The sequence below is a fragment of the Ambystoma mexicanum genome, chromosome 2q, assembly GCF_040938575.1.
Source record: "Ambystoma mexicanum isolate Mex_15411 chromosome 2q, UKY_AmexF1_1, whole genome shotgun sequence".
Taxonomy (NCBI): domain Eukaryota; kingdom Metazoa; phylum Chordata; class Amphibia; order Caudata; family Ambystomatidae; genus Ambystoma; species Ambystoma mexicanum.
This window is the reverse complement of record NC_090924.1, coordinates 1088379347-1088401556: the sequence shown is the minus strand read 5'-3', so window position 1 is coordinate 1088401556 and position 22210 is coordinate 1088379347. Positions and strand designations below refer to the sequence as shown.

At 46.7% G+C, this 22210-nt stretch overlaps 1 protein-coding gene across 4 annotated transcripts in view; it reads right to left on the bottom strand.

Annotated features, from left to right (window-relative positions):
- Positions 1-22210, bottom strand: part of ANKIB1 (ankyrin repeat and IBR domain containing 1) — a 2153692-nt gene that overhangs the window by 979436 nt on the left and 1152046 nt on the right. For all 4 annotated transcript variants that reach the window (XM_069648430.1, XM_069648432.1, XM_069648433.1 and 1 more), the window contains exon 10: positions 8220-8308. In XM_069648430.1, coding sequence (XP_069504531.1) covers positions 8220-8308 — 89 coding nt within the window. The remainder of the gene's footprint in view (positions 1-8219; positions 8309-22210) is intronic.

Genomic DNA, 22210 nt, shown 5'->3' with positions numbered 1-22210 from the left:
CCAAGGATGCTCTCTAGGGGTCTGTTTTATTGTATCCATCATCAACAATTTCTATAGGCCCCGGATGAGGTTCGATTGAAATTGTTGGGAAGAGGGGCGGATGGAGGCACTGAGGTGCAGGGCTGTGAAGGGGAGCCGTACCCTGACCCTTCACAACAGTTAGCATCCAAGGAAGGATCTGTGGTTATCTCCTCCCAGGATCTTAGGTGGATGGAAGCCTGTCCCCCCGACTGGGGTGGAATGCAGCTGGACCTACTGCACAGCAAACATTGGGATTATCACCCTTGGTTGTCACAGTACCAACAAAAATAATAATGTGTGGTATGAAGTCTATTCTTTGCCTGTGGGTAGATGACTGGCCCAGTTTTTCCCAACTTTGCTCAAGGGAATGGAACCCCATAAAGCCACAGCTGCCCATGTGTTGTGACTATTGGTGAGAGGTGGACGAAAATGGTGTGCCGGTCTGGTGATATCAGAGACTCTTTGCAGTTAACTATGTTCCTCATCGCATGGAAGAGCTCTGAACTTTCTCTGTACTTCAGGCAGAACCTTGGTGCTTTTAAGCCAGGCTACCCTTCTAAGGCCCAGCCCCAGGGCACATCACTCTCAGCTACCCACCCCTGTCCCCCACACAATACTCTTCGGCAGATTCCAACATTTCATTCAAAATTACCCTCACCTCTTGGGACAGCAAGAAACTGGTCCTTTCCATCCCCAGTGAGGACTAGTAGAAAATCCTTCATCTTGTGCCAAAATGTACTATTGCATGCCTTGTGTATTGCAATGTAATTAGCCTGGCACAAATGAAGAGTACTGTTGCTGCACACTCTTTTGCCCATTGCATCCAGGGCTTTTTCTTCCCTACCTGAAGATATGAGGGTGGTCACCACAAAGGTTGAAGTCTTTGAAGAGGGGAGCTTTCCTTGTGCCAAAGCAGCAGAAACTACTATTGATTGGCAGAGGGATTTGAGCAGCCACAGTTTGTCCGTTGGAAGTGGTCAGTATCACTATGCAGCTTAATATGTATGGACGTCACATTGTGTGGTTTTTCTAAGATCTTTCTTGCCTCTGCCACTATATTTGGTTGAGACAGAACCCTGCTCTTGTCTGGCTTGTGGCAAAGAATAACCGCAGCACTCCAGATTCCACAGTGGGCGAGACGGGCAGAGGACGCGCGATTAAGTCCATTATGTCGATGATCCATTCATGGAACACTAACAGAATAGGGGGTTTCATCCCATTTCTCCCAATTCTCTGAACATCAATGCAGGTCAGAAACGGTGGCAAATATGTCCTGAACAATGCCAAGAGGCAGCTAAAGCCTCTGGAACCAGAGCTGCTGGGGCCTCCACACCAATGCAAAGCTCCAGTAGTTACACAGGTCCGAACTGCTGTGTTAGGAGCCAAGGCCTTTGGTAGGATTTATGGGATAATATCCTTAAAAAAAAATATCCTCCCATTCAGGCTGGTTAAGAAGCGGTGGTACCTGCTCATAAGAAACTCTTCTCCCTGGCCAGTTCTCAGTCCAATGGAAGCAAGAACATTCGTTGTTGTGGTAAGGCATGAGCGCTAAGGCCCTTCTGTGCCTGTCTTTTATACAAGGACCCCCATTCAAGCAATGAGCACATGGTTGCCTGGAACAGAGGCCCGGGTGTCGAGTGGCAGGGTTGGAGCCCCAATAGTTTCTAGCAAACTGTGCTTTGGTTACTGGTGCCATGAAGGAACTTTTAGGCTTGAGATCTGCACAGAATCCTTGGCCAACAGCAAGAGCCCGATTTAATAGCACACGTGATTATGATTAGCCAGATAACAGGCTTTAAAAAACAGTACAGCATCCAGAATGGGTGATGTGGCCTACAGTGCATCTTGCACCCCTTTAGTACAAGAACTGGGTTAGCCTTGTACTTTTTATGCTTCCATCAAGCAGCACCTTCGTACCTATAATCTGGACACAGGAGCGATCTAAGACATCCACGGAAGCAGCGGGCTCCAATCTGGTCTGTTATACTGGCAGTGTGCTTCAACCCTTACACAGTGCACTGAGATACCAAGCGACTTACACCAGAAGAGAAGGTAGCTCTCTCAGCACCCAAGACTGCAGCCCAGTTAGGGCAGAATTCAATTTTTGGGGATCCGCAGTCTCATTTTATGGGAACATTACTCTTTTTGCTTTTTCCATCTTTATTAAATGTGGGTACTAAATTGCTTCTGCTGAAGTCCCCCTACATCTACATCCCTTTTTCTATACTGAAGGTATATAGCACTGGGTCGCCCATAAGGTGTCTAGTCCCAAGGGTGCCTCTCTGCCCTAGGGTGATAACGCTACATGGGTTTCAGGGGGTAGGCTGGTGGCAGCACATTTTTAGTTTTGGCTTCACCTGGGATGCAAGACAATTTATGAATGGTTTTTCGTCCTGTACATTCCATGAGGGAAAAAGCAAACACAAATTACATATTAAGTCAAGCAACTGTAAACACCTTGGATTAGGAGAATACCCAAGTGACCACTTGGGGTCCACTGCAGGATGTGAAAAGGCCTTCTTTGATGTTTTCAAATCTCTGCATCATGCAGTCTCTGCTCAGGACCAGTTGAGCGATATCAAACAGTGAAGTCAAGCTCTAATTGCCTATGTGAACCATTTCAAATAATTGGCTATGGAGTCCCTGTTGCCAGAAATTGCTCGTTTTACTTCATTTCGAAGAGCCCTCTACGAGGAGTACAAGGACAAGTTAGTCCATGTTCCGGAGGCATCGTCTCTGGAGGGAATTGTCTAGAAGGTGTGCCGACTGAAGGAAGACAGACAACACTGGTGCCTGCATCGTACCGAATACGCCTCCCTCTATATCTCTGCCAGCCACCGGGGAGACAGCCCCAGAACCTGTGCAGTGCAGAACATTCCATGACCCGCTTACGGAAGCTGGCAAGGGCAGACCATGAATGATCTGCCTCGGTTTGTATTGCGAGGGCTGAGGTCACTTCTTGGGAACGTGTTTGGTGCACCCATCAAGGGAGACAGAAAACGCACAGGCCAATTGTCTAGAAGTAAAGGAATAGCAGGCCTGTTTCATGCCATTAATACCATCACAGAAATGTTGCTCAGTCCATGCCTCCTCCCGTTTTGTTTGCTCTAGAGAACCAGCTGGAATGGAGCCCTACCAAAAGGGGCATCAGTCACCACCATGGCACTGCTGGACAGCAGAACCTCTGGTAAATATATGGATCAGAACTTCATTCGGCAAAATGGCAGAATCCCATAATAATTTGAGGGGGTCTGGCCCTGTGCACGTCTCACCTGATGCATGCTTAAAGCTTCTATAATTGGCTACTTGGTAACAGGCTGCGGTCCCATCCCTGTTCTGTGGTACATCCCAAAAGTCTGAAGGAAATGGGACAGGATGTAAGAGCACTTAACTCAGATCTAACCTTGACATTATATCCAAAGGAATCACTCAGTATGACATCCTTGCATTTACACAACAGATACTACAGAACATCTATATTGCATCAGTGAACAACAAACATTGAGCTCTTGGCAAACCACAGGATATAACTGCACTACATGTCATCGTTATTAATGAATGCTAACATTCGGTTTGCGCATCGGAAGTGGGAAGAAGTGGCTGTTGGGTTGCGCTGTGCTGCTCGAACGCTCTCTGGATTCTTGAACGCTGCAGCGCTGTCGGCAAGAGGAAGGCGTACTAGCCTGCTATTGTGACCGTAACTTCAGCCACGAGTCAAGGTGATTTGACTCAGGACTCTCTTGTGCTGCTGTGTGGTCTACGTCTAGAGCCGCGGCTTCTTTTTGTTTCTACACTTCACTGACCTTTTGAATCTACTTACATGGTCCCTGCTTCTCTCTCTTGCAGTGCCGACTGTCTCCGCCCCTCGCCTGCCACCCCCCCGTGCCACTTCCTACTTCAGGGTCCGCACGCGTGCATCGGAAGTGGGAAGAAGTGGCTGTTGGGCTGTTCGGCTGGCGGGGGAAGGGGCAGGCAACTTTGGGTAACTTTTATTGCACTGCATTTAACTGTATTTAACACGAACTGTCTGATACAGGGTACTTCTGTGTATGCTTGAATTTTGAATCTTGAACTTTTGAAAATGGGTAAAAAGAAACTACCAATTGTAATGAAAGACATCAGAGCGTATTTCTTTAACGCAGTTAGCACTAATGTGCTAGTTTGGCGCGGGCTGCGGCTCTCCCTCTTCCCTTTATCATCGATGAGGAGGCGGCCATGCTGCAATGTGCGCAGGATTGCTCACCCCTATAGATCCTTCGCAACCGCTCTTTGCTGACTTGGACGCATCTGAGTCAAATTTAGGGAAGGCTGAGACATTAGACAAGGAGGATGCTTTGGTTGAACTGAATGGAGTAAAAGACAGCAGTTTCTGTTATGACAATTTTGCTGACTCCCTATTCAATCCAGTTATGGAAGGCGGCCATATGTTGGAGTCTGATGATATGCACAAAAATAACCTTGCCCCTATGGGAGAAGGCTCTGATTTTGTAGCAATTATGAGCATTTTCAATAGATTACTGCTGTCAGAAATGAGAAAACAGACAGCAGTTCTAGAAAATTTAGTCTCAGAATTTGAGAAGTTGCCACAGTATGTAACTGAGTCCTTTTCTGTGGCGATGAAGAAAGAAACCACTATTATTCTGGCCACCATGCAAGGATTCCTTAGTGATAACTTTAGAAATACTATGAACAAATCCCCTCCTAATGATGAGATAATTACCATACCATCACCCAAGGTTGGTTTACTCATAGCTGCCAAACAAGCAAGACATTTTTGTAAAATTGGGGAATGGTTCTGTGGTCACCACATTCTTGTGACAGCGTTTAAATTGGGAGCAAACAAAGTTCTTTCTTCTGTTCTTATTATTAATGTTTATTGGAACCCTAGTGAATTGACGGACCAACAACTTGGGAAAGAGCTGATCAAGCTGGGTACAATAATTGAAACCTGGTCAGAGGCTAACTCTGGAGGCCAAATAATATTGGCAGGTGATTTAAACGCCAACTGTCTATGTGATCAACTTTTGGGCGATGATGCGTTAGCAAATGCTGAATCACATTTACGGGTGGGTGGAAACAGCATCTCACGGGGAAGGTTGTGGATGCACTTTGCTGAATCTTTAGGGATTGAACTTTTATGAAATAACCACTATACTTGGAAAGCTAGAGGTTTCGAATCAGTTATAGACAACATCTTTGTTTCATCTGGCATCTCTAGGTTTCTGTCTAATTTTGAAATTCTGGACTCTAGCATCAGTGACCACTGTTTTCTTACATTTAAAATGGCAGTTGGACATCAAAGTTTTGGAACAGAGAAATATACAAACGGGGTGATGTCGAACCAGCAGGGGAACAGAATTGAATGGTGCCATACAAAGAATGTTAAATTCACCTCTATAATGGTTAAAGAATATCTCTCCATGTCTAAGCTTTGCCATAAGGATTGCTACTCAACCCATAACTTCTCGAACTACATTCAATCCACTATTGACAATTTGGTCTCTCGTCCTCACAAGAAATTAAAACTGAATTCCTGTCATAGACACCATAATGATTTAGTGGTCCATGCACGCAAGAACTTATATAGAAAGGAACTTAGACATCTAAAGAAAGTAGGCTTATCTCCACCAGAATATATGCTGGAGAAAAATAAAATCAAACAATCCTACAAAACGGGCAAATTCAGTATAGAGGTTCTCGTATGCAACAGGATGGTGAGGTGATGTTGAAAGCCTTGCTTGGACATGGATGTACGAATTTTTGGTACCTAATCAATGACATTGAAAGACCGCAACTCGACATGGTGATGAATGTCGTTGAGGAGGATGTATGGTTGGGTCACTTTTCTAAACTATACACTGCCAATAAGCTACAGTCCAACATCAATATCTGTGAAAACCAGCATTGGTCATTGAAGGCCACAGTGGAATATATAACTGCTCTTATTACCAAATCTAAAAATTCGGGAGCTTGTGGACCTAACAATTTGTCCAACAAATTGCTGAAAATTGAACCAGTAATATGGTCAAAAATATTGTCTATATTATATGCTAATGTTCTAGAGAACAGGATTATTCCACACTCGTGGAAAGTTTCTATTGTCATAACAGTTTTTAAGAAGGGTTCTCGTTTGTGTCCGTCCAGCTATAGGCCAATAGCAATTGCTGATCCAGAGTCGAAAATATTCTGTTCCTTGGTTCTAATTGAACTTCAAGAATGGATCAAAGAAAAATCCATCCTTGATGTGAAACAAATTGGTTTAAAAAAAAATATTGGAACAGATTGTGGCGGCCTTATACTAAAAACCCTAATAGCAAAATCTATGAAACAGGGAGAGAGACCACTTTTTGTGGCCTGGATGGATCTGAGCTCGGCTTTTGATCTCGTTGACAGGGAACTTCTATGGCTTAAGCTAAAAGATCTCAGAATTCCAGCTCACTTACTTGACATTCTTATTGCCCTTTATACTGACACCAGGCTGAAGGTACGTCTAAACATGGAGGGCTTACTTTCTAGGGAAATTATTATTCCGAATGGTTTACGACAAGGGTGCATGTTGGCCCCTACTGTTTTTAACCTCTATGTATGTGGTGCCAACAATGCACTTTGCAGTAAGGGTTTGGTATGTCCTAAATTGAACAATGTGTGCATAGCATGGATGGCATATGCGGACGATTTTCCTCTTATGGATAGGACTAAAATTGGACTCCAAAGGCTACTTAAAGCTTTTGAAACATTTGTGAATGACCTAAATCTTAAAATCAACCCATCTAAAATGGTAATTGTCCGTTTTGGCCATTTCAGCAAACCCATTTACATGGGTTTGTGAAGGTAGGACGAATAAGGCACAACCGACATTCAAGTATCTGGGTTTTTATTTATCTGGGCTGGAGACCGTTAAACTCATTAAATGCCAGTTGAAATTGAAAGCAGAAATAGCCATTAGACGATTGAATGCCATTGATAATAAATACAGAAAATTCCGTTAAGGGAATTTTTTAATAAAAAAATCATCCCTCGTCTAATTTACGGGACTGAATTATTCTCGTATGGTCTACATGAACATTTGTCTTGGATAGAAGGACACATTTGGAGATCTGTCCTTTGGTTTTTGCCTAACTGTATACCACTAGAACTAATAAAATACGAATTGGGTCTGCAATCACTTTCCACCTATGCCATTTGGAAAAGATTATGCCTATGGAAAAAATGTAAAACAGTTTTGGAAGATACTCTGTACGCATGTGCCTATTGTGAATTGACAAATCCTTTTATGCATGTGCTCAATGTTGAAACTATGAATTGCTTGAAGGAATTGGGTTTGTCAACAGTTTCCTTATGTAATAAGCCTTATGGGCTTTGATTGGCAAAAAACTAAAGGCAAAATCATGGAATCAAAACTTTATAAATTTGCCTGTTCCACTTGGAAATGGCAGCCTATCATGGAAGGTTATTTGATTCAATATTCGTGCAAGCGCTTGCGTAATGATTGTATGCGTTTTTGTTTCAACATACTATTAACTAATCAAATAATATGTATAAGAAACTGCAAATCTGAGCAAAACCCTTGGTGTCGTTTTTGTAATACGATTGGTGTAGTTGAAACACTACAACACACCTGCTGGTATGCCCTGAATTGAAGACCCAAAGGTTAAAGTATTTTGATAAATTCGTAACCTCAACACATGAAGTGAATAGAGATTTTATATGATATAGAATGTTACACGATAATTGTACAAGTTTAAACATTTGTGTAACAACATTTTTAAGAAATGTGTCTGCTTTGAGTTCAAGATGGAAAAGAGATCTTAGATCTATGGAAATGTATAGTGATTGTAATAACCTTGATTTAATGAATAGCTTGTGCTTAGGTTTTAATTTGAATTTTGTATGTCTGTATATGTTGAAATGTACTTAGGTTGTTGTGTCTTGTTTCATAGTTCGTATCCATTTTGGCAATATTTTCACAAAACTGTTTTCTTGCTTTCTTTCTCTTGCTTCTATCTCTTTTAAAGTTATTGTAATGATTGATATTCTTTGTGATTTTGTAAAGGTTTATAAATAAACCAAAACAAATAAATAAAATAAATAAAAAAAAGAAATTTGGTTTGCCCATTTGCTTCACATTGCAGCGATAGAGCAGTCTTTTTGCTAAAAATAATACAAAGATTAGGATGACAAGCAAAAAGGTCACTTACGTTCTTCTGGTTTCATTTCCGATACTTTCTGCAACCAGTTCTTCCATGTTTGGCAGTCACAAGGCTCGTGGGCATCACCAAGGCATTCCCTAAAAGATGACAAACAAAATCAAGTTTAAACCTTTAGCTTAAAAGCAGTTTTTGGACAGTAGGGTATTATGGTTACTGGATACTGCATGAAATCAGAGAATTTAATATTTTCTTTGGCAGGTAAAAGATGACTCTACAATGCACTATAAGTTTTTATAGCAAGTCTGGGATGGTTTTACTGCACCCAAAATTAGAGCCATTGGCAAAGCTAATAGTTCTTGATTGTGTAAGTGCACATTGTTTTTACTGATGATCAGCAGTGTATGTGTTCATATGGTGATGTGGTAGGGCTTGTGTGTGGCCTGAGGTGCCTGTATGGATTTGTGTATATGGGTTTATGGGCGGATGTAGGAGTATTTGTTTGAGAATGGCAAATGTTGTGGATGGACGAATGATGGGTGATTTTATGTTTGCTTGTATAAAAACGGTTAATGATGGGCTAATGGATATGTTTCTGTGACAAAAGGGACTCAGCATGTTGGGATTATCCAACTGCTTTATCAAGCGCACACCCTTAAAGAAAATTGACTTAGGTTATCATTAATGGAAATTATAGACCTGTGGCCCTCGATTATGTGCACTAGGCATACATTCATTTCTAGACATATGTCGTATTAACGTGGATAGCAATGATTTAAACTCCACTAATAGGGAATCTGTGTTTTGGTATAACATTGTTGTTTTGTTTTACAGACGTGACCAATGATTGCATCACATCATGTACGGAATTTAAGTGAATAAGTATTCATTGCTGCAATGTACTCCAGGTTTCCTTCATGTTATTCTTCTAACACAAACATATCCAGACTATTATCTAGATTATTTTGCCTCACTAAAAGATCTTCTGCACCTGATTCGGAAAAACAGATCAACATCTGTCATTAGTAGTATTGCGCTACACAGGCAGATTTTAATTCTCATTAATACAGGCTAATTAGATGCATCATTATTTTTTTTTTCATGTTATCAACAACTAAGAAAATATTAGTTTAGTTAAATAGGTGTTATCCCAGTCTAAACGGCTCTTCTTGGTTATCTTAGTTAATGATTTTACAATAATATATAAGTATGCATGTGGAATATTAAACCATTCAGCAGAATTTCTACAAAAGGCGGTGCTAAAGCAGCTGTGACAAGCACACTCGTTTGTGTCAATCTCTGGCAAGATAAACAAGTGGCTATAACAAAGTAGAAAACAATACAATAAAAAATCAACACCATCAAAAGACTTCACAAGAAGGAGATTAGAAAGTGGTTAAATGTCACGTCACTACAGAAATGCCAAGACGTACTGAGCCTATGCCTATGTGGACGTATTCTGGCAAGGCCATCTTATGAGGAGCAGGCCCTTAACCTAACAGGAAGGGGCATCTAATTTTAAAGAATGCTCCTTTACATATTTGGAGATCATGATGAATTCTCAAATCGCATAACAAAACAACTTTAAACTAAAGCTTAAATCAAATGAGAACAGTAGACAGCTAATTAAAGCATGCTGTAAGGGTGCTTAAGAAGGAGACTGACGCAAAGGTGCCATGGTGGTTGGTAAATACATTTATTTTTTGTGAAAAGAAAGAAAAGCCTGTCTATCCCCATTTCTATGAGGGGATTTCCCTGTCTCAACTAAAGAGTAAAAAGGGTGTGTCAGAATGTCCATTCAACTTAAATGTTCAGTATCAAAATCCCTAATTCCGTCCCTCACACTTATAACTAAAGTAGATACGGCCAAACTGTTAGTTAGCAGGAGAATGGCCCTAAATGGGAAGTTAACAGGGGAAATAATAACCGTGGCAAGAAACAAAAAAGCAACAATAATATGGGATACATTATTCACCGTAATCGTATTTCTGATGCTTGTATCTGCTTAGAGTCACATGCTGTGCATAGGCTGACATCTAGTGGAAGATTTGGAGTATTGAAGTTTGTTTTTCGAAACTCAAAAATGGGCATCGACACAGGGCGTGCCAGTAATACTATCCCTAGTGTGACGTCCACTGTACCCATGATCCCTCACAAGTGTAGGACCCTCAGATTGTATTTTTTCTGACATGAGGTAGCATGAGGAGTAGCGTGAGTACAGGTTATCCACGCAGATAGATAGATAGATAGATAAGACTACAAGCATACATGCGCCTTCTCTCAGAGGGGAGAAAGGGCGGGCGCATGTGAATCTAAGCAGCTACAAGCATCAGAAATATGATTACGGTGAGTAATGTATCCCTTCTGAGGCTTGTGGAATCGGCTTAGATCACATGCTGTGCATAGATTAGCGAGCAGTGCTAGAGGAAAGAGGTGGGATGTGAGAAGGGTCATGAGCAAACAGGTGTCTTAGAACCACTTGTCCAACTTGAGTATCTGTCTTGGAATGAGTGTCAATGCAGTAGCGCTGAGTAAAAGTGTGAATAGAGCTCCATGTAGCTGCTTTGCAAATGGTGTCAAGTGGTACATTTACAATGAAAGCCAGCGTGGCCCCAATGCCTCTTGTAGAGTGGGCTCTTGGCGTAAAAGGCAGAGTCTTTTCAGAAAGGTAGTAACATAGCTGGATACAAATGACTATCCACTTGGAGATGGCACCTTTAGAGACGCAATCTCCCTCTCTGCCTGTAGCTACGGAAACAAACAGTTGGTCTGTTTTTCTTAGCGGCCTGGTCTTGTCTACATAGTAGAGGGCCGCTCTTCGCACATCTAGAGTGTGTAGTTTCACCTCAGCAGAGCTCTTGGGTTCTTGGAAGAAGACCGGAAGCTCAATGGACTGGTTAACGTGGAATTTAGAAATTAACTTAGGTGAGAACCTAGGGTGTGTTCGTAGAACCAGTTTATCCTTATGTACAGTAAAGAAAGGATCCTGCACTGACAGAGCCTGAATTTCACTGACCCTTCTTATGGATGTAATGGCTACTAAGAAGGCAGTTTTATAGGTCAGGTGTTTGAGACTGGCTTTATGCATGGGTTCAAAGGGTGGACCCATGAGCTTAGCAAGCACCAAATTAAGGTCCCATCCAGGTGGTGGGTTTGAAATTTGTGAGTGGAGTCTCTTTACCCCTTCCATGAAGGCTTTAACCACTGGTACTTTCCACCACAAAACTTTGTTATGGGAGGTGGTGTAGGCTGACAGCGCCGCCAGGTGTACCTTGAGTGAATTAAATACCAACCCTGCATCCAGTAGGTGGATCATGTAGGTGACAATATTGGAAGGAGTGCAATCAAACGGGTTGATTTGCTTATTCTGGCACCAGATAACGAATATCTTCCATTTATCAAAATAACAGTGCCTCGTGTTTGGTTTCCTAGATTCCTTTAGGATGTCCATGCACCTCTGTGGTAAGTTGAGATGTCCAAACTCTAGGACTTCAGGAGCCATGCTGCCAAGTTCATTGAGCTGGGTTGAGGATGCACTGTTTGACTCTGGTACTGGGATAGTATGTTGTGCCAGCATGGGAGTCTGATGGGTTTGCACGCTGCTAGTCTGCGCAGGTGTGGGAGCAACGTCATCGATTCCCTGTGCATCTTGTTGACCACTTTCCTCATGAGAGGAGTTGGTGGAAAAGCATAGGCAAACATCCCTGACCAGTTCATCCACAGGGCGTTCCCCTTGGAGTCTGGCTGGGGGAACCTGGATGCGAATCCTGGTCATTGTCTGTTTTCGCTTGTGGCGAAAGGGTCTATAGTGGGGAAACCCCACTGTGAGAAGAGATCTTCTACGATTTCTCTGTGCAGACACCATTCGTGTTCTTCTGGGAGGGGATCTCTGCTCAAAGCGTCTGCTAGTGAATTGAGATCCCCTGGAACATGTTGAGATGACAGGTAAATGTTCCGTCTGAGTGCCCAGGTCCACATTTTCTGGGCAAGCCTGGACAGATTTGGCGAAGGAGTGGCTCCCTGTTTGTTTATGTAAACCATTGCTGTTGTACTGTCTTTTAAGATCTGTACCGACAGGTTCAACAGGTGGGGTTCGAACGCTCAAAGCGCTCTGAAGACTGCCAGAAGCTCTAGCAGATTGATATGATGCTTGGCCACTGTGTGAGACCAGACACCCTGAGCTGTGTGGTGAAGGAGGTGTGCTCCCCACCCTGACAGGGACGCGTCTATAGTGACTACAGCTTGTATCTCCGGATCGTAAAAGGGTTTCCCCTTTGACAGGTTCTCTCTTGTCCACCAGTGAAGACTTTGTACAAGTGTTGGCGAAACGACCACTAGATTGTCCCACGGACCCCTTGCCTGAGACCACTGTTTTGCCAACCATTCTTGCATGGGTTGCATGCGCAGGCGCGCATGGGGGACCAGGTAAATACATGACGTCATCATGCCTAGCAAACACATCGCTTTGCACACCCTTATCTGGCGACCGGACTGATATTGAGGAATTTACAGTAGTGTATTCTGAATTATTTCCTCTTATGGAACGGCCAACCCCTCTTGAGTGTTTAGGACAGCTCCTAGGAGCTGTTTGGAGGTGCTTGGCACCAGGCTTGATGTTTTCTCATTGATAGAGAAACCCAATTTGAAGAGGAGGTCGATTGTTCTTTGGATGTTGGATCTGCAAATTACTGGGGTTTCTCCCGTGATGAGCCAGTCGTCCAGGTAAGGGTACACTCGGATTGCCTCCCTGCGTAGGGGCGCCACAGCCACCGGCAGTACCTTGGCGAATACCCTTGGTACCGAGGCTATACCGAAGGGCAGCACCTTGAACTGGTAGTGCTGACTGTCCACCTTGAAGCGCAAGAATCTTCTGTGGGCTGGGAACATGGAAATATGAAAATAGGCATCTTTCATGTCCAATGTTGCCAAGTAATCCCCTCTTTTTAGGAGTGGGATTACCTCTTGTAGAGTAGTCATGAAAAATGTTTAGGGCTTGACATACTTGTTTGCAGGGCGTAAGTCTAATACTGGGTGCATTGTCAAATCTTTTTTTGGCACAAGGAAGTAAGTTGAATAGATACCCTTGTTGACCCGGTTGCCCGGGACGAGTTCTATCACGTCCTTTGCGAGAAGATTGATGATTTCCTCGAGGAGGATCTTCTGGTGGTCCAGGGAATGTATTTTTTGTCGTGGAGGGTGGTTGCGGGGGTGCTCTAGCAGTTTGATGCAGTATCCTGCGGACACTGTGGACAGCACACATCTGTCCGATGTGATCCCTTCCCATGCCTGGGTGAAGTTGGAAATGCGCCCCCCTAATGAGGATGCGTGGGAAGGGATCCTGAGCTGAACGTCACTGCTTTGCGGGAGGCGTACCGCCTCTGCCGGGGCTGCCTCTACCTTTACCACTGCCCCTCTTGTTACCTCTGCCGTAACTCTGGGTAGTCTGCTGGTTGCCACCCCATGATGCACCCTGTCCCTGTGTATAATTGGAGCCCCGTTGTGAATTTTGGCCGCGTGAGCGACGGAAATTACCATTCCATCTTTGATTAGTGGGCTTATTCGTCAATTGTCCCAGGGACTTTAGAGTATCATACTCGTCTTTGGCAGTTTTTAGCGTGTCCTCTACCGCTTTGCCAAACAAGACATTCGGTTCAACCGGCATGTCAATAAGGGTCGCCTGTGTTTCGGGTTTAAACCCTGTCTGTCTTAGCCAGGCGTGCCTTTTAATGACAGTGCTGTCTGCTATGAGCTGGCCTGCATTATCTGCGGCGTCAAAGGTTGTCTTGAGGATGCAACCTGACACGGCTCTACCCTCCGACGCGATCTGGGCCAACTGACCCTTCAGTGGTTCCGGTGCGTGGTCAATGAGAGCAGCTACCTGCTCCCACTAGTGGCAATTATAGCTTGCCAGCAGAGTCGTGGTGTTGGCGATTCTCACTTGGTAAGCGGAAGTGGAGGCTACCTTCATTCCTAACCCATAAATTCTCTTGCTCTCCTTGTCTGGGGGAGCATCAGATGATGATAGCGGTGTCCCCGCTCTCTTTCTGGTGTTAGTAATTACTAAAGAGTCGGGCTTCAGTTGACCCCATATGTAAAGAAGGTCTGACTGGGCGGCCCTGAACATCTTCTCAATTCTGGGGTTTACAGCCCTGGTGAGATTAGGATTAAGAAAGGAAGGATAAATTCTACGTTGGATTGATTTGAGAATAGGAATGGCTTGAGCAATGGGTTTCTTGTCTCACACTAGCTCTTCTGCGAAGTCCCTCTCCTCTTGTGCCCCTTGAGTGTCAATGCGGAAGTGCTCTGCCGCTTTAGCCAAGACCTCATTTAGCAGGGGCTGGTTATCTACTGGAGATTCGGTAACCTGAGGTTCTTTGTGAACAGGAGAGTCTATATTGTAGACCTCGGCGACGTCTTCCTCCTCCCCATCGTGGCCCTCGTCATCTCCATAATAATCTACCCCCGTTTGGTCGTCCAACAATTGGAAGTCTGGATCCTCAGTATATTGTTGTGGATCCTCACTATGCTGTTGATAAGGTGGTATATAGCAAGGGTCTGAAATCAGGCTCTGAGTTGGGAGTCTGAAACTGGGGTTTTTTACTAGGGGGCTGAGGGTCCCTGGATCCTGAAGGAGTAGGGCTGTCTGGAGAGTAAGTGAGGAAATGTTCTGGGTTTTTAAGAGGAGAAATCAGCCAGGGAAGACATTCTCCTGATTACCCTGTCTATATCTTCACTGCTCCATTCTCTGGAGCTGGGGATGACAACCTCTTGTCATCCCGAACAGGCTCCCGGAGCTGACTTCTGGTGTGCGGCCTGGGGGTGGAGGTCGGATTCGTCATCTGATGAACTTACCTCTGTGACTTGGGGAAGCGAGGCACTCTTGGCAACTGTCGACGGTTAGCTCGTGTCGTGCTGCGATCTTGACCTGGAACGCCCAGAGGACACCGACTCCGTGGACCGCTCTCTCCGTGCCTCTTTTTTCCGAGAACTCGACACGCGTGTCGAGTCGTGGTTGCACTTAGAGTGTTTAAGTTTAGTAGTAGTGTGGGTAGTGCTCGTGTCGCCGGGTGTGTTCCCCATAACTGCCCTGCCGGACAATCCTCCGGGGTCGGGGACTAGCGCTTGGGCATCTTTCGATACCTCTGTGCTCTCACCGTCCGAAAGTACGGCGTCGCTGCCATCACTGAAGGCACCCACCGCTTCCATGGCCTCGAGTTGCCTGGCGTGGTGGGCCCAAAGTTTAGTGGAGCGGCCCTTTAGTGTTTTCGCCTTAAACAGGCTACACACTCTGCAATTAGCCTCAGGGTGATCCGTCGGCAAGCAGAGGTTTCAGGTGGCGTGTTTGTCAACCCAAGGGTACTTGCGATTGCACTTGAGGCAAAATTTAAATGGAGTACTCTCCATATGCACCTAGTGGCAGCGGGCTTGTGTGTGTAGGAAATAATAAGAGTGTAGAGTATGTTACCACCCCCCACTCTCCCCACTTGCAGGGCTGAGGCCAGAGGCCTTCCAAGTCCCGGGCCGAGCCCAGAGTCCTTCCGAGGCCCAAAGTCCATCGTGCAGCTCTTGACGTTAGTTTGTTCTTTGGACCGGCGTCGATCTTCGATGTCTCGATGTGGGAGTGAAAGAACGGGGAAATTAATATAGATTTTTTTGCAAAATGGCTGAAAGCCAGGGAACTCCACGCAATGCTTCCGATAAGTATGGCGGAAGAAAAACAATCTGAGGGTCCTATACGCGTGAGGGATCATGGGTGCAGTGGACGTCACACTAGGGATAGTATTACTGGCACGCTCTGTGTCGACGCCCATTTTTGAGTTTCGAAAAACAAACTAATACTCTGCATCTTCCACTAGATGGCCTATGCACAGCATGTGATCCAAGCATATTCCACAAGCCTCAGAAATAAATATATATATATATCCAAAGCAAAAAACAAACTGTAGAACAGCAGTTCACAGCGGCACTCCTCCATCTCGCTTTTCAAGAAAGGTACGCCACGCAGTCATTCATTTGAAATAAACGTCCTTTATTTTTTTGGTGTGGACATTCAAGCACACCCGTGAAAAAACACAATAACGTGTTTCACCCCAAACTGGGCTTCGACGGATTGTAACTGACACCATGTTTGCAATGTATTTTATTTCATTTCCTGTTTGGCTTCAACCTCTTTCCTGTGTTTTTTTTAACCACTAGTCTTATGCTTTTACCAATGTTGTTTGCCTTCTAATGGCGGCCATATTTGATGAGTGTGTACTCACTACCTACTTCCTAAACATAATGGGAGGTTATATATTTTTTTATATAAAGCGAAGTGGATTTTTTTATAAATATATATTTATTTGCAAAAAGTGCATGTGCTTAGGAAAGAGTGAAGAAAGGAGGCAACAGGGAAAGAATTTATTATGTGCAAAATTTGCTTAAATATAAAGTGCTAACATTTATCAATAAAACACCCAATAGATGTGTATTCCCTTGGTAGAATTGTCATATATTGGATCTGATGGTAATAAAGATCAAGTGATCTTAGATTTTTGGCAAAGTGAGCTGTTTGAAAGATATCTTAATTATGACCTATATTAAGCAAGCTGTATTCATCTACCTTTAAATATCAATACATTAAGAAATAAAGTGCCTGGTGCCATTGTGCAATATCAGCTTTAAGGCGCAGTGCCTTCTTTTTTGATAAAGTGCCTAGTGCCTTTAAAAATTACAACATTAGTTGTGCTCATGTATTGTTTGATCATTTTTTATATTTGCCTTAATATTATTTATTTCTTTATTTAGATCCAATATAGACTATATAGCCATTTAATATAATGACTATAGATTAGGGCTAGCATATTTATTTAGATTCTAATGTTTAGCTATGCTATACATAGTTTTGTTTGTCTGTCCCTTTATTTTTGCTTGGTTGTTCGATGATAAAACCAGCCTGGTGTCAGTAAAAGACATGTTAAAAAAGATGTGGTGCCCCCCCCCCACAACCCCCCCACGAAAAAGCTGCGGTTCTCAGTGGCGGTGAATCCCGGGAGATCCACCCGGGTGAAAGAGCGACGCCGAAAGACCCTCGGACGCCTAAGAACGAGGTCCCGCGGCCTAAAGAGAGAATCCGCAGGAGGCCCCGCCACCCTACCCCGGTCATAGAGCACGCCAGCGCTTCGGCGGGGACTCCACCATTGGGGCCTCGCGGCACGGGGGGAGGGTACCAACCAATCCAGCCAGAGGTGAGACAGCCCGCTTGACCCGAGTGCCAGATCACGGAGTCGAAAAAACAGGGGCGCCTGGAGCCCGACCAACGGACCCTGGCAAGGGCCACCGGAGCGGTGTACTGCGGACAACAGCGGGGCAAGGCCGGTGAAGAAGATGTGAGACTTATACAGGTGGTGGCCCCTGGGCCCCGTCCCAGGGCGAGTGCCCGCCTGGAGACGAACTCAGAAGAGAACACGGCCTGACCAGCACGCTGTGGGCGCTGCGCTCCCCGTCCCCGGGGGCCCGGCCTGGACCCTCACCCGATCACAAATTCGATACCCACCGCCGTCACAGGGACAGACGCCCACAAGCAGCGGGAAAAAGGGCGTGTAGAGAGTGTGAGGCCCCTGCCGGGTACTGGTGGGGCGTGTGCCCGCTCAAAGATAGCCCCACACGGAGTGGTTTTTTGCCCGAAGAGCGGTCTCCCAGCAGGATCATCGCTCTTGGCCCCCAAAGACCACCGACCGGAGGGAGAGATAGGGAGATCGGATGAGCTGGCGCCAAACCCACCAGGAGTATCGCTACCAGGATGCCAGAAGGGAGATTAGCGGCCTGGATCGGACGACTAGAATGTCCCAGCCCGAGACCTCGCCCCCGCCCACCCTTACAATGGAAAAGGGCTTTGCCTCGGTCCTGCAGGAGATCAGAGACATGCGGGCGGACATTGCCCAGAAAATGGAGAACATGGACCGCAGGGTGGACAAGGTCGAGGACAGACTGTTGCAGCTGGAGACCAACCAGTCCTCAACAACGACCCAAGAGATGGACATGTCCATGAGAATAGCTGCGCTAGAAAAAAGAGACGAGGAGAGGGCCAGGCAAATGGACGACTTCGAAAATAGGGAACGGAGGAACAACCTCAGAATTTTTGGGGTCCCGGAGTCGGAGGGAGAAACGGAAAGAGAACTGAACCGGACGGTGAGGGACATTATCACCCTTCTTTTCTCGGACGAGATGACGACTGAACTAACGTTCGACCGGGTCCACAGAGCTGGGGGCCCCCGGTCAATCCTGGTCCGCTTTCATTACTACACCGAGAAAGCGAAGGTTCTGGAGGAGGCCAGAAAGGCACGGGAAACAACCTACAATAACGCACAAGTGTCCATTTTCCAGGACCTCTCTTCATACACGCTGGCCAAACGCAGGATGTGCCGCCCCCTGACACAAATGCTAAAAGAGAAGGGGGTGCGCTATAGATGGGGGTATCCCTTCTCCCTCTCGTTCGAGTACGGGGGCCAACGGTCGTCCCTGATTACAGAGGAGGACATAAGGGAAGCCATTCAAGGGTGTGTGTCGGACCCGGCCCCTCGGAGAGAACCTACGGGATTCGCAGCGGAAGGAGCCAGGGAACGCAGGTCACAAGGAGAGAGGAGAAAGAAGACGGGTCCACGGAAATTTAAGAAACTCAGGGAAGACGCCGACCCCGGCCAGGGAGGAGCGGGCCGGTCGAACCCGAGGTAGCCTGGAAGTACAAAAGGGTACGGGGAAACCGACATTAGCCCAGCCGGAGGCTGGAGGCTGGTGGTCCGGCCAATTACCAGCAATGGTGGAACTATTTGGCTGGACGCCGGGGTGGGGGGGTGAAGGAACAGTTGGGGTTGTTCAGTTCTGGGGGGGACCAGGGGGCAGTTGGGGACAGGTTTAAGGCCCACCTGGGGGGCGGGGGGAGGGGGTAAGGGAGATCAGGGTGTAACACAAAAGGAGCAGGAAAGGAAAAGTGCCACGAGCCAGCTACCCAGTAAGATGTTGATCATTGACAATGGCTGAGGATCTGCCCGCCCTGGCCGTGGGTTCCCTTAATGTGCGGGGGTTGAACACCCCAACCAAGAGATCCTTGGTCTGCAGGGAATTTAGGAGGGCAAAGCTTGACCTACTTTTTCTTCAGGAAACACACTGGGCCCGGGGGAAGGAACCGAAAATGCTAGGGGGTGGGATCGGGGAGGTCCTCAGTGCATCCCACAGAACCAAGAAAAGGGGGTAGCCATACTACTAGCAAGGGACGTTGGCTTTGAAGTAGAAACCACGGTGAAGGACCCAGAGGGCCGATATTTGCTGGCAAAGGGCTCTTTGCGGGGTTCCCCCCGGACTCTAGCAGTTGTGTACGGCCCTAATGAGGGACAGGCGCAATTCTGGGAGGGAGTGAAGGACAAATTGAAATTGTTTGTTCACGGGATGTTGGTGGTGGGGGGGGGATTTCAATATGGTTCTAGACCCAACCGCGGATAGGAAACGCTTGGGACCGCAGCTCACTAGGGCCGCAGATGAAACCATGGCCCGTACATTCCAGAGTGTCAACGCAGAGCTAGGCCTGGTGGACACCATCCCGACTCCCAGGACAGGCCTCGCCTCCTTCACCTACTACTCAGCAATTCACACATCATACTCCCGTATAGATTATATACTGGTAGATGAACCCCTTCTCCCCCATGTCTCTGGCCACAGGGTTGACCCGGTTCCTTGGTCCGATCACCACTTGGTCCGTACCACAATAGCAGGGGGATGGCGGAGTGGCAGCAGAGGGCGATGGAAGTGTAATGACTCCCTGCTGAAGGACAAAGTTCTAGTACAGGAGGTGCAGGACGCCATCTCGGAGTATTTCGAGTTAAACGACAACGGCGAGGTGGGCACACATGTGCTGTGGGACGCCTTTAAGGAGACCTTACGCGGCGTCCTCATTAGAATGGGAGCCCAGAAAAAGAGGCAGAGGGAGGCCCAGGAAAAATCCCTGAGGGAAAAGATAGCCCAACTCCAACCGGGTGACCTCCCGCAGGCTCCCCTGGAAAGAGAGCAGATTGCTACCCTGGAAAACTATAAACTCCAGTTGAAAGACCTCCTGTTACATAAGACCGAACGGAGCCTCCACCTAGTGAAACAGAAATATTATGAGAAGGGGGGCAGAGCTGACAAAATCCTGGCCTGGAAACTCAGAGATTCAAAGGAACTGAACGGTGAAGGCAGTGAAGAATGATCGGGGATCATTAGATCTCGACACCCCTAACATTGGAGCAGCCTTTCGCCGTTACTACAAACATTTATACTCGTCAGAATATGACGGGGATGACATTCAGATAGAAGGTTTCCTGGACTCCATCCAGATCCCGTCCCTGACAGGTAAAATGGCGGAGGGGCTAGAGGGCCAGGTGACGGAAGAGGAGGTGGAGCATGCGATCAGTGGGATGAAGGTGGGAACGTCCCTGGGGGAAGACGGCTTCTCCGTATACTTCTATAAGAGGTTTCAGGCTATCCTAGCCCCTCACCTGGTGAGGGTGTTTAACGGGGTGTTAGAGGGGGGCTCTCTGCCGGAGACCATGATGAGGGCCATAATTGTGGTCCTGCCAAAAGAAGGCAGAGACCCCACTGAATGCTCCTCATATCGCCCAATCTCCCTCCTCAATATAGATGTAAAGATCCTGGCCAAGGTGATAGGCAAACGGATGGAGGGGATAATGCCCAAGCTGGTTCACGGGGATCAAGTGGGATTCATAGGGGGCAGGCAAGGCTCTGATAACATCAGGAAGACGATAGACCTAATCCACCATGTCCAAGAATCGGATCTAGATGCAAGTCTGCTTTCCCTGGACTCCGAGAAAGCTTTTGAGAGGGTGGAGTGGAGGTACATGCAACTCCTCCTCCGTTGAATGGGCTTCGGGGCTCACATCAGGAACTGGGTTTCCGCCCTATACGGGTCCCAACGGCGAGATTGCAGGTGAATGGAGATCTTTCCGACTCATTCTCCCTCACACGGGGGACACGACAGGGATGCCCACTCTCCCCTTTAATATATGTCCTGAAGATGGAGCCCCTGGCCATAGCGGTCCGAGCTCACCCCAACATCAAAGGGATTAAAAGAGGAGAGGTGGAGTTCAAGCTCTCCCTGTTTGCTGACGATATTCTTGCATACCTGGTGGAACCCGTCACCTCGTTCCCCCCCTCCTGGCCCTGATGACGACCTTTGGGCAATTCTCGGGGCTAAAAATAAACGCATCAAAATCAGTGTTACTCCATATGAGGGCTCGGGACCCGGGGCTAGACCACCGGGATGGGTGTGCGGGGATTGTGGTAGGGAAGGACTCCATTAGGTACTTGGGTGTGCTCCTCACAAGGGATCTTTCTAAACTGGCTTCGGCGAATTATGGGCCCATTATGGCAGAGATAAAGTCAGACCTGAGGAGGTGGGGAGGTATGATCCTGTCTTGGTACGGGCACATGACAGCAGTGAAAATGAGACATCCTCCCAAGACTGCTGTATCTTTTCACGGCACTCCCAACAGGGGTCCCCGACCAGATGTTTCGAGACCTACAGAGGGCAGTCCGAGAGTTTGTTTGGCAAGGGAGGAACCCGAGGATAGGGAAGGCCATTCTAACGTTACCTGGGGAGGAGGGTGGTTTCGGGCTGCCGGACTTCCTTCTCTACCACCGGGCCGCCCAGCTAAGGGTCTTGTTAGGACACATGAGGGAGGGGATGGGCACCTATTGGTCTTATCTGGAGGACATGGACGCCCACCCTCTGAAAGTACGCGGCCTTTTGTGGCTGCCGCGCAAACACATCCCAAATAAATTGCAGACCCACCCAACCCTGGGAATACTCTGGTCGATTTGGAAGGAGGGACCCACAATTGCGCACCTCACGTCCTGGCCCTCCCCGATGTCTTTGCTCTGGGGCCACCCGCTCAAACTAGGTAGCAGGGGATTCAGGAATGCCCAGTCCTGGTCGGATGGGGGGCTGGAATGGGCGGGGCAGCTGTTCAAGGAGGGCGAGTTCCTTGAATACGAGGAGCTGCAAGAAGCAC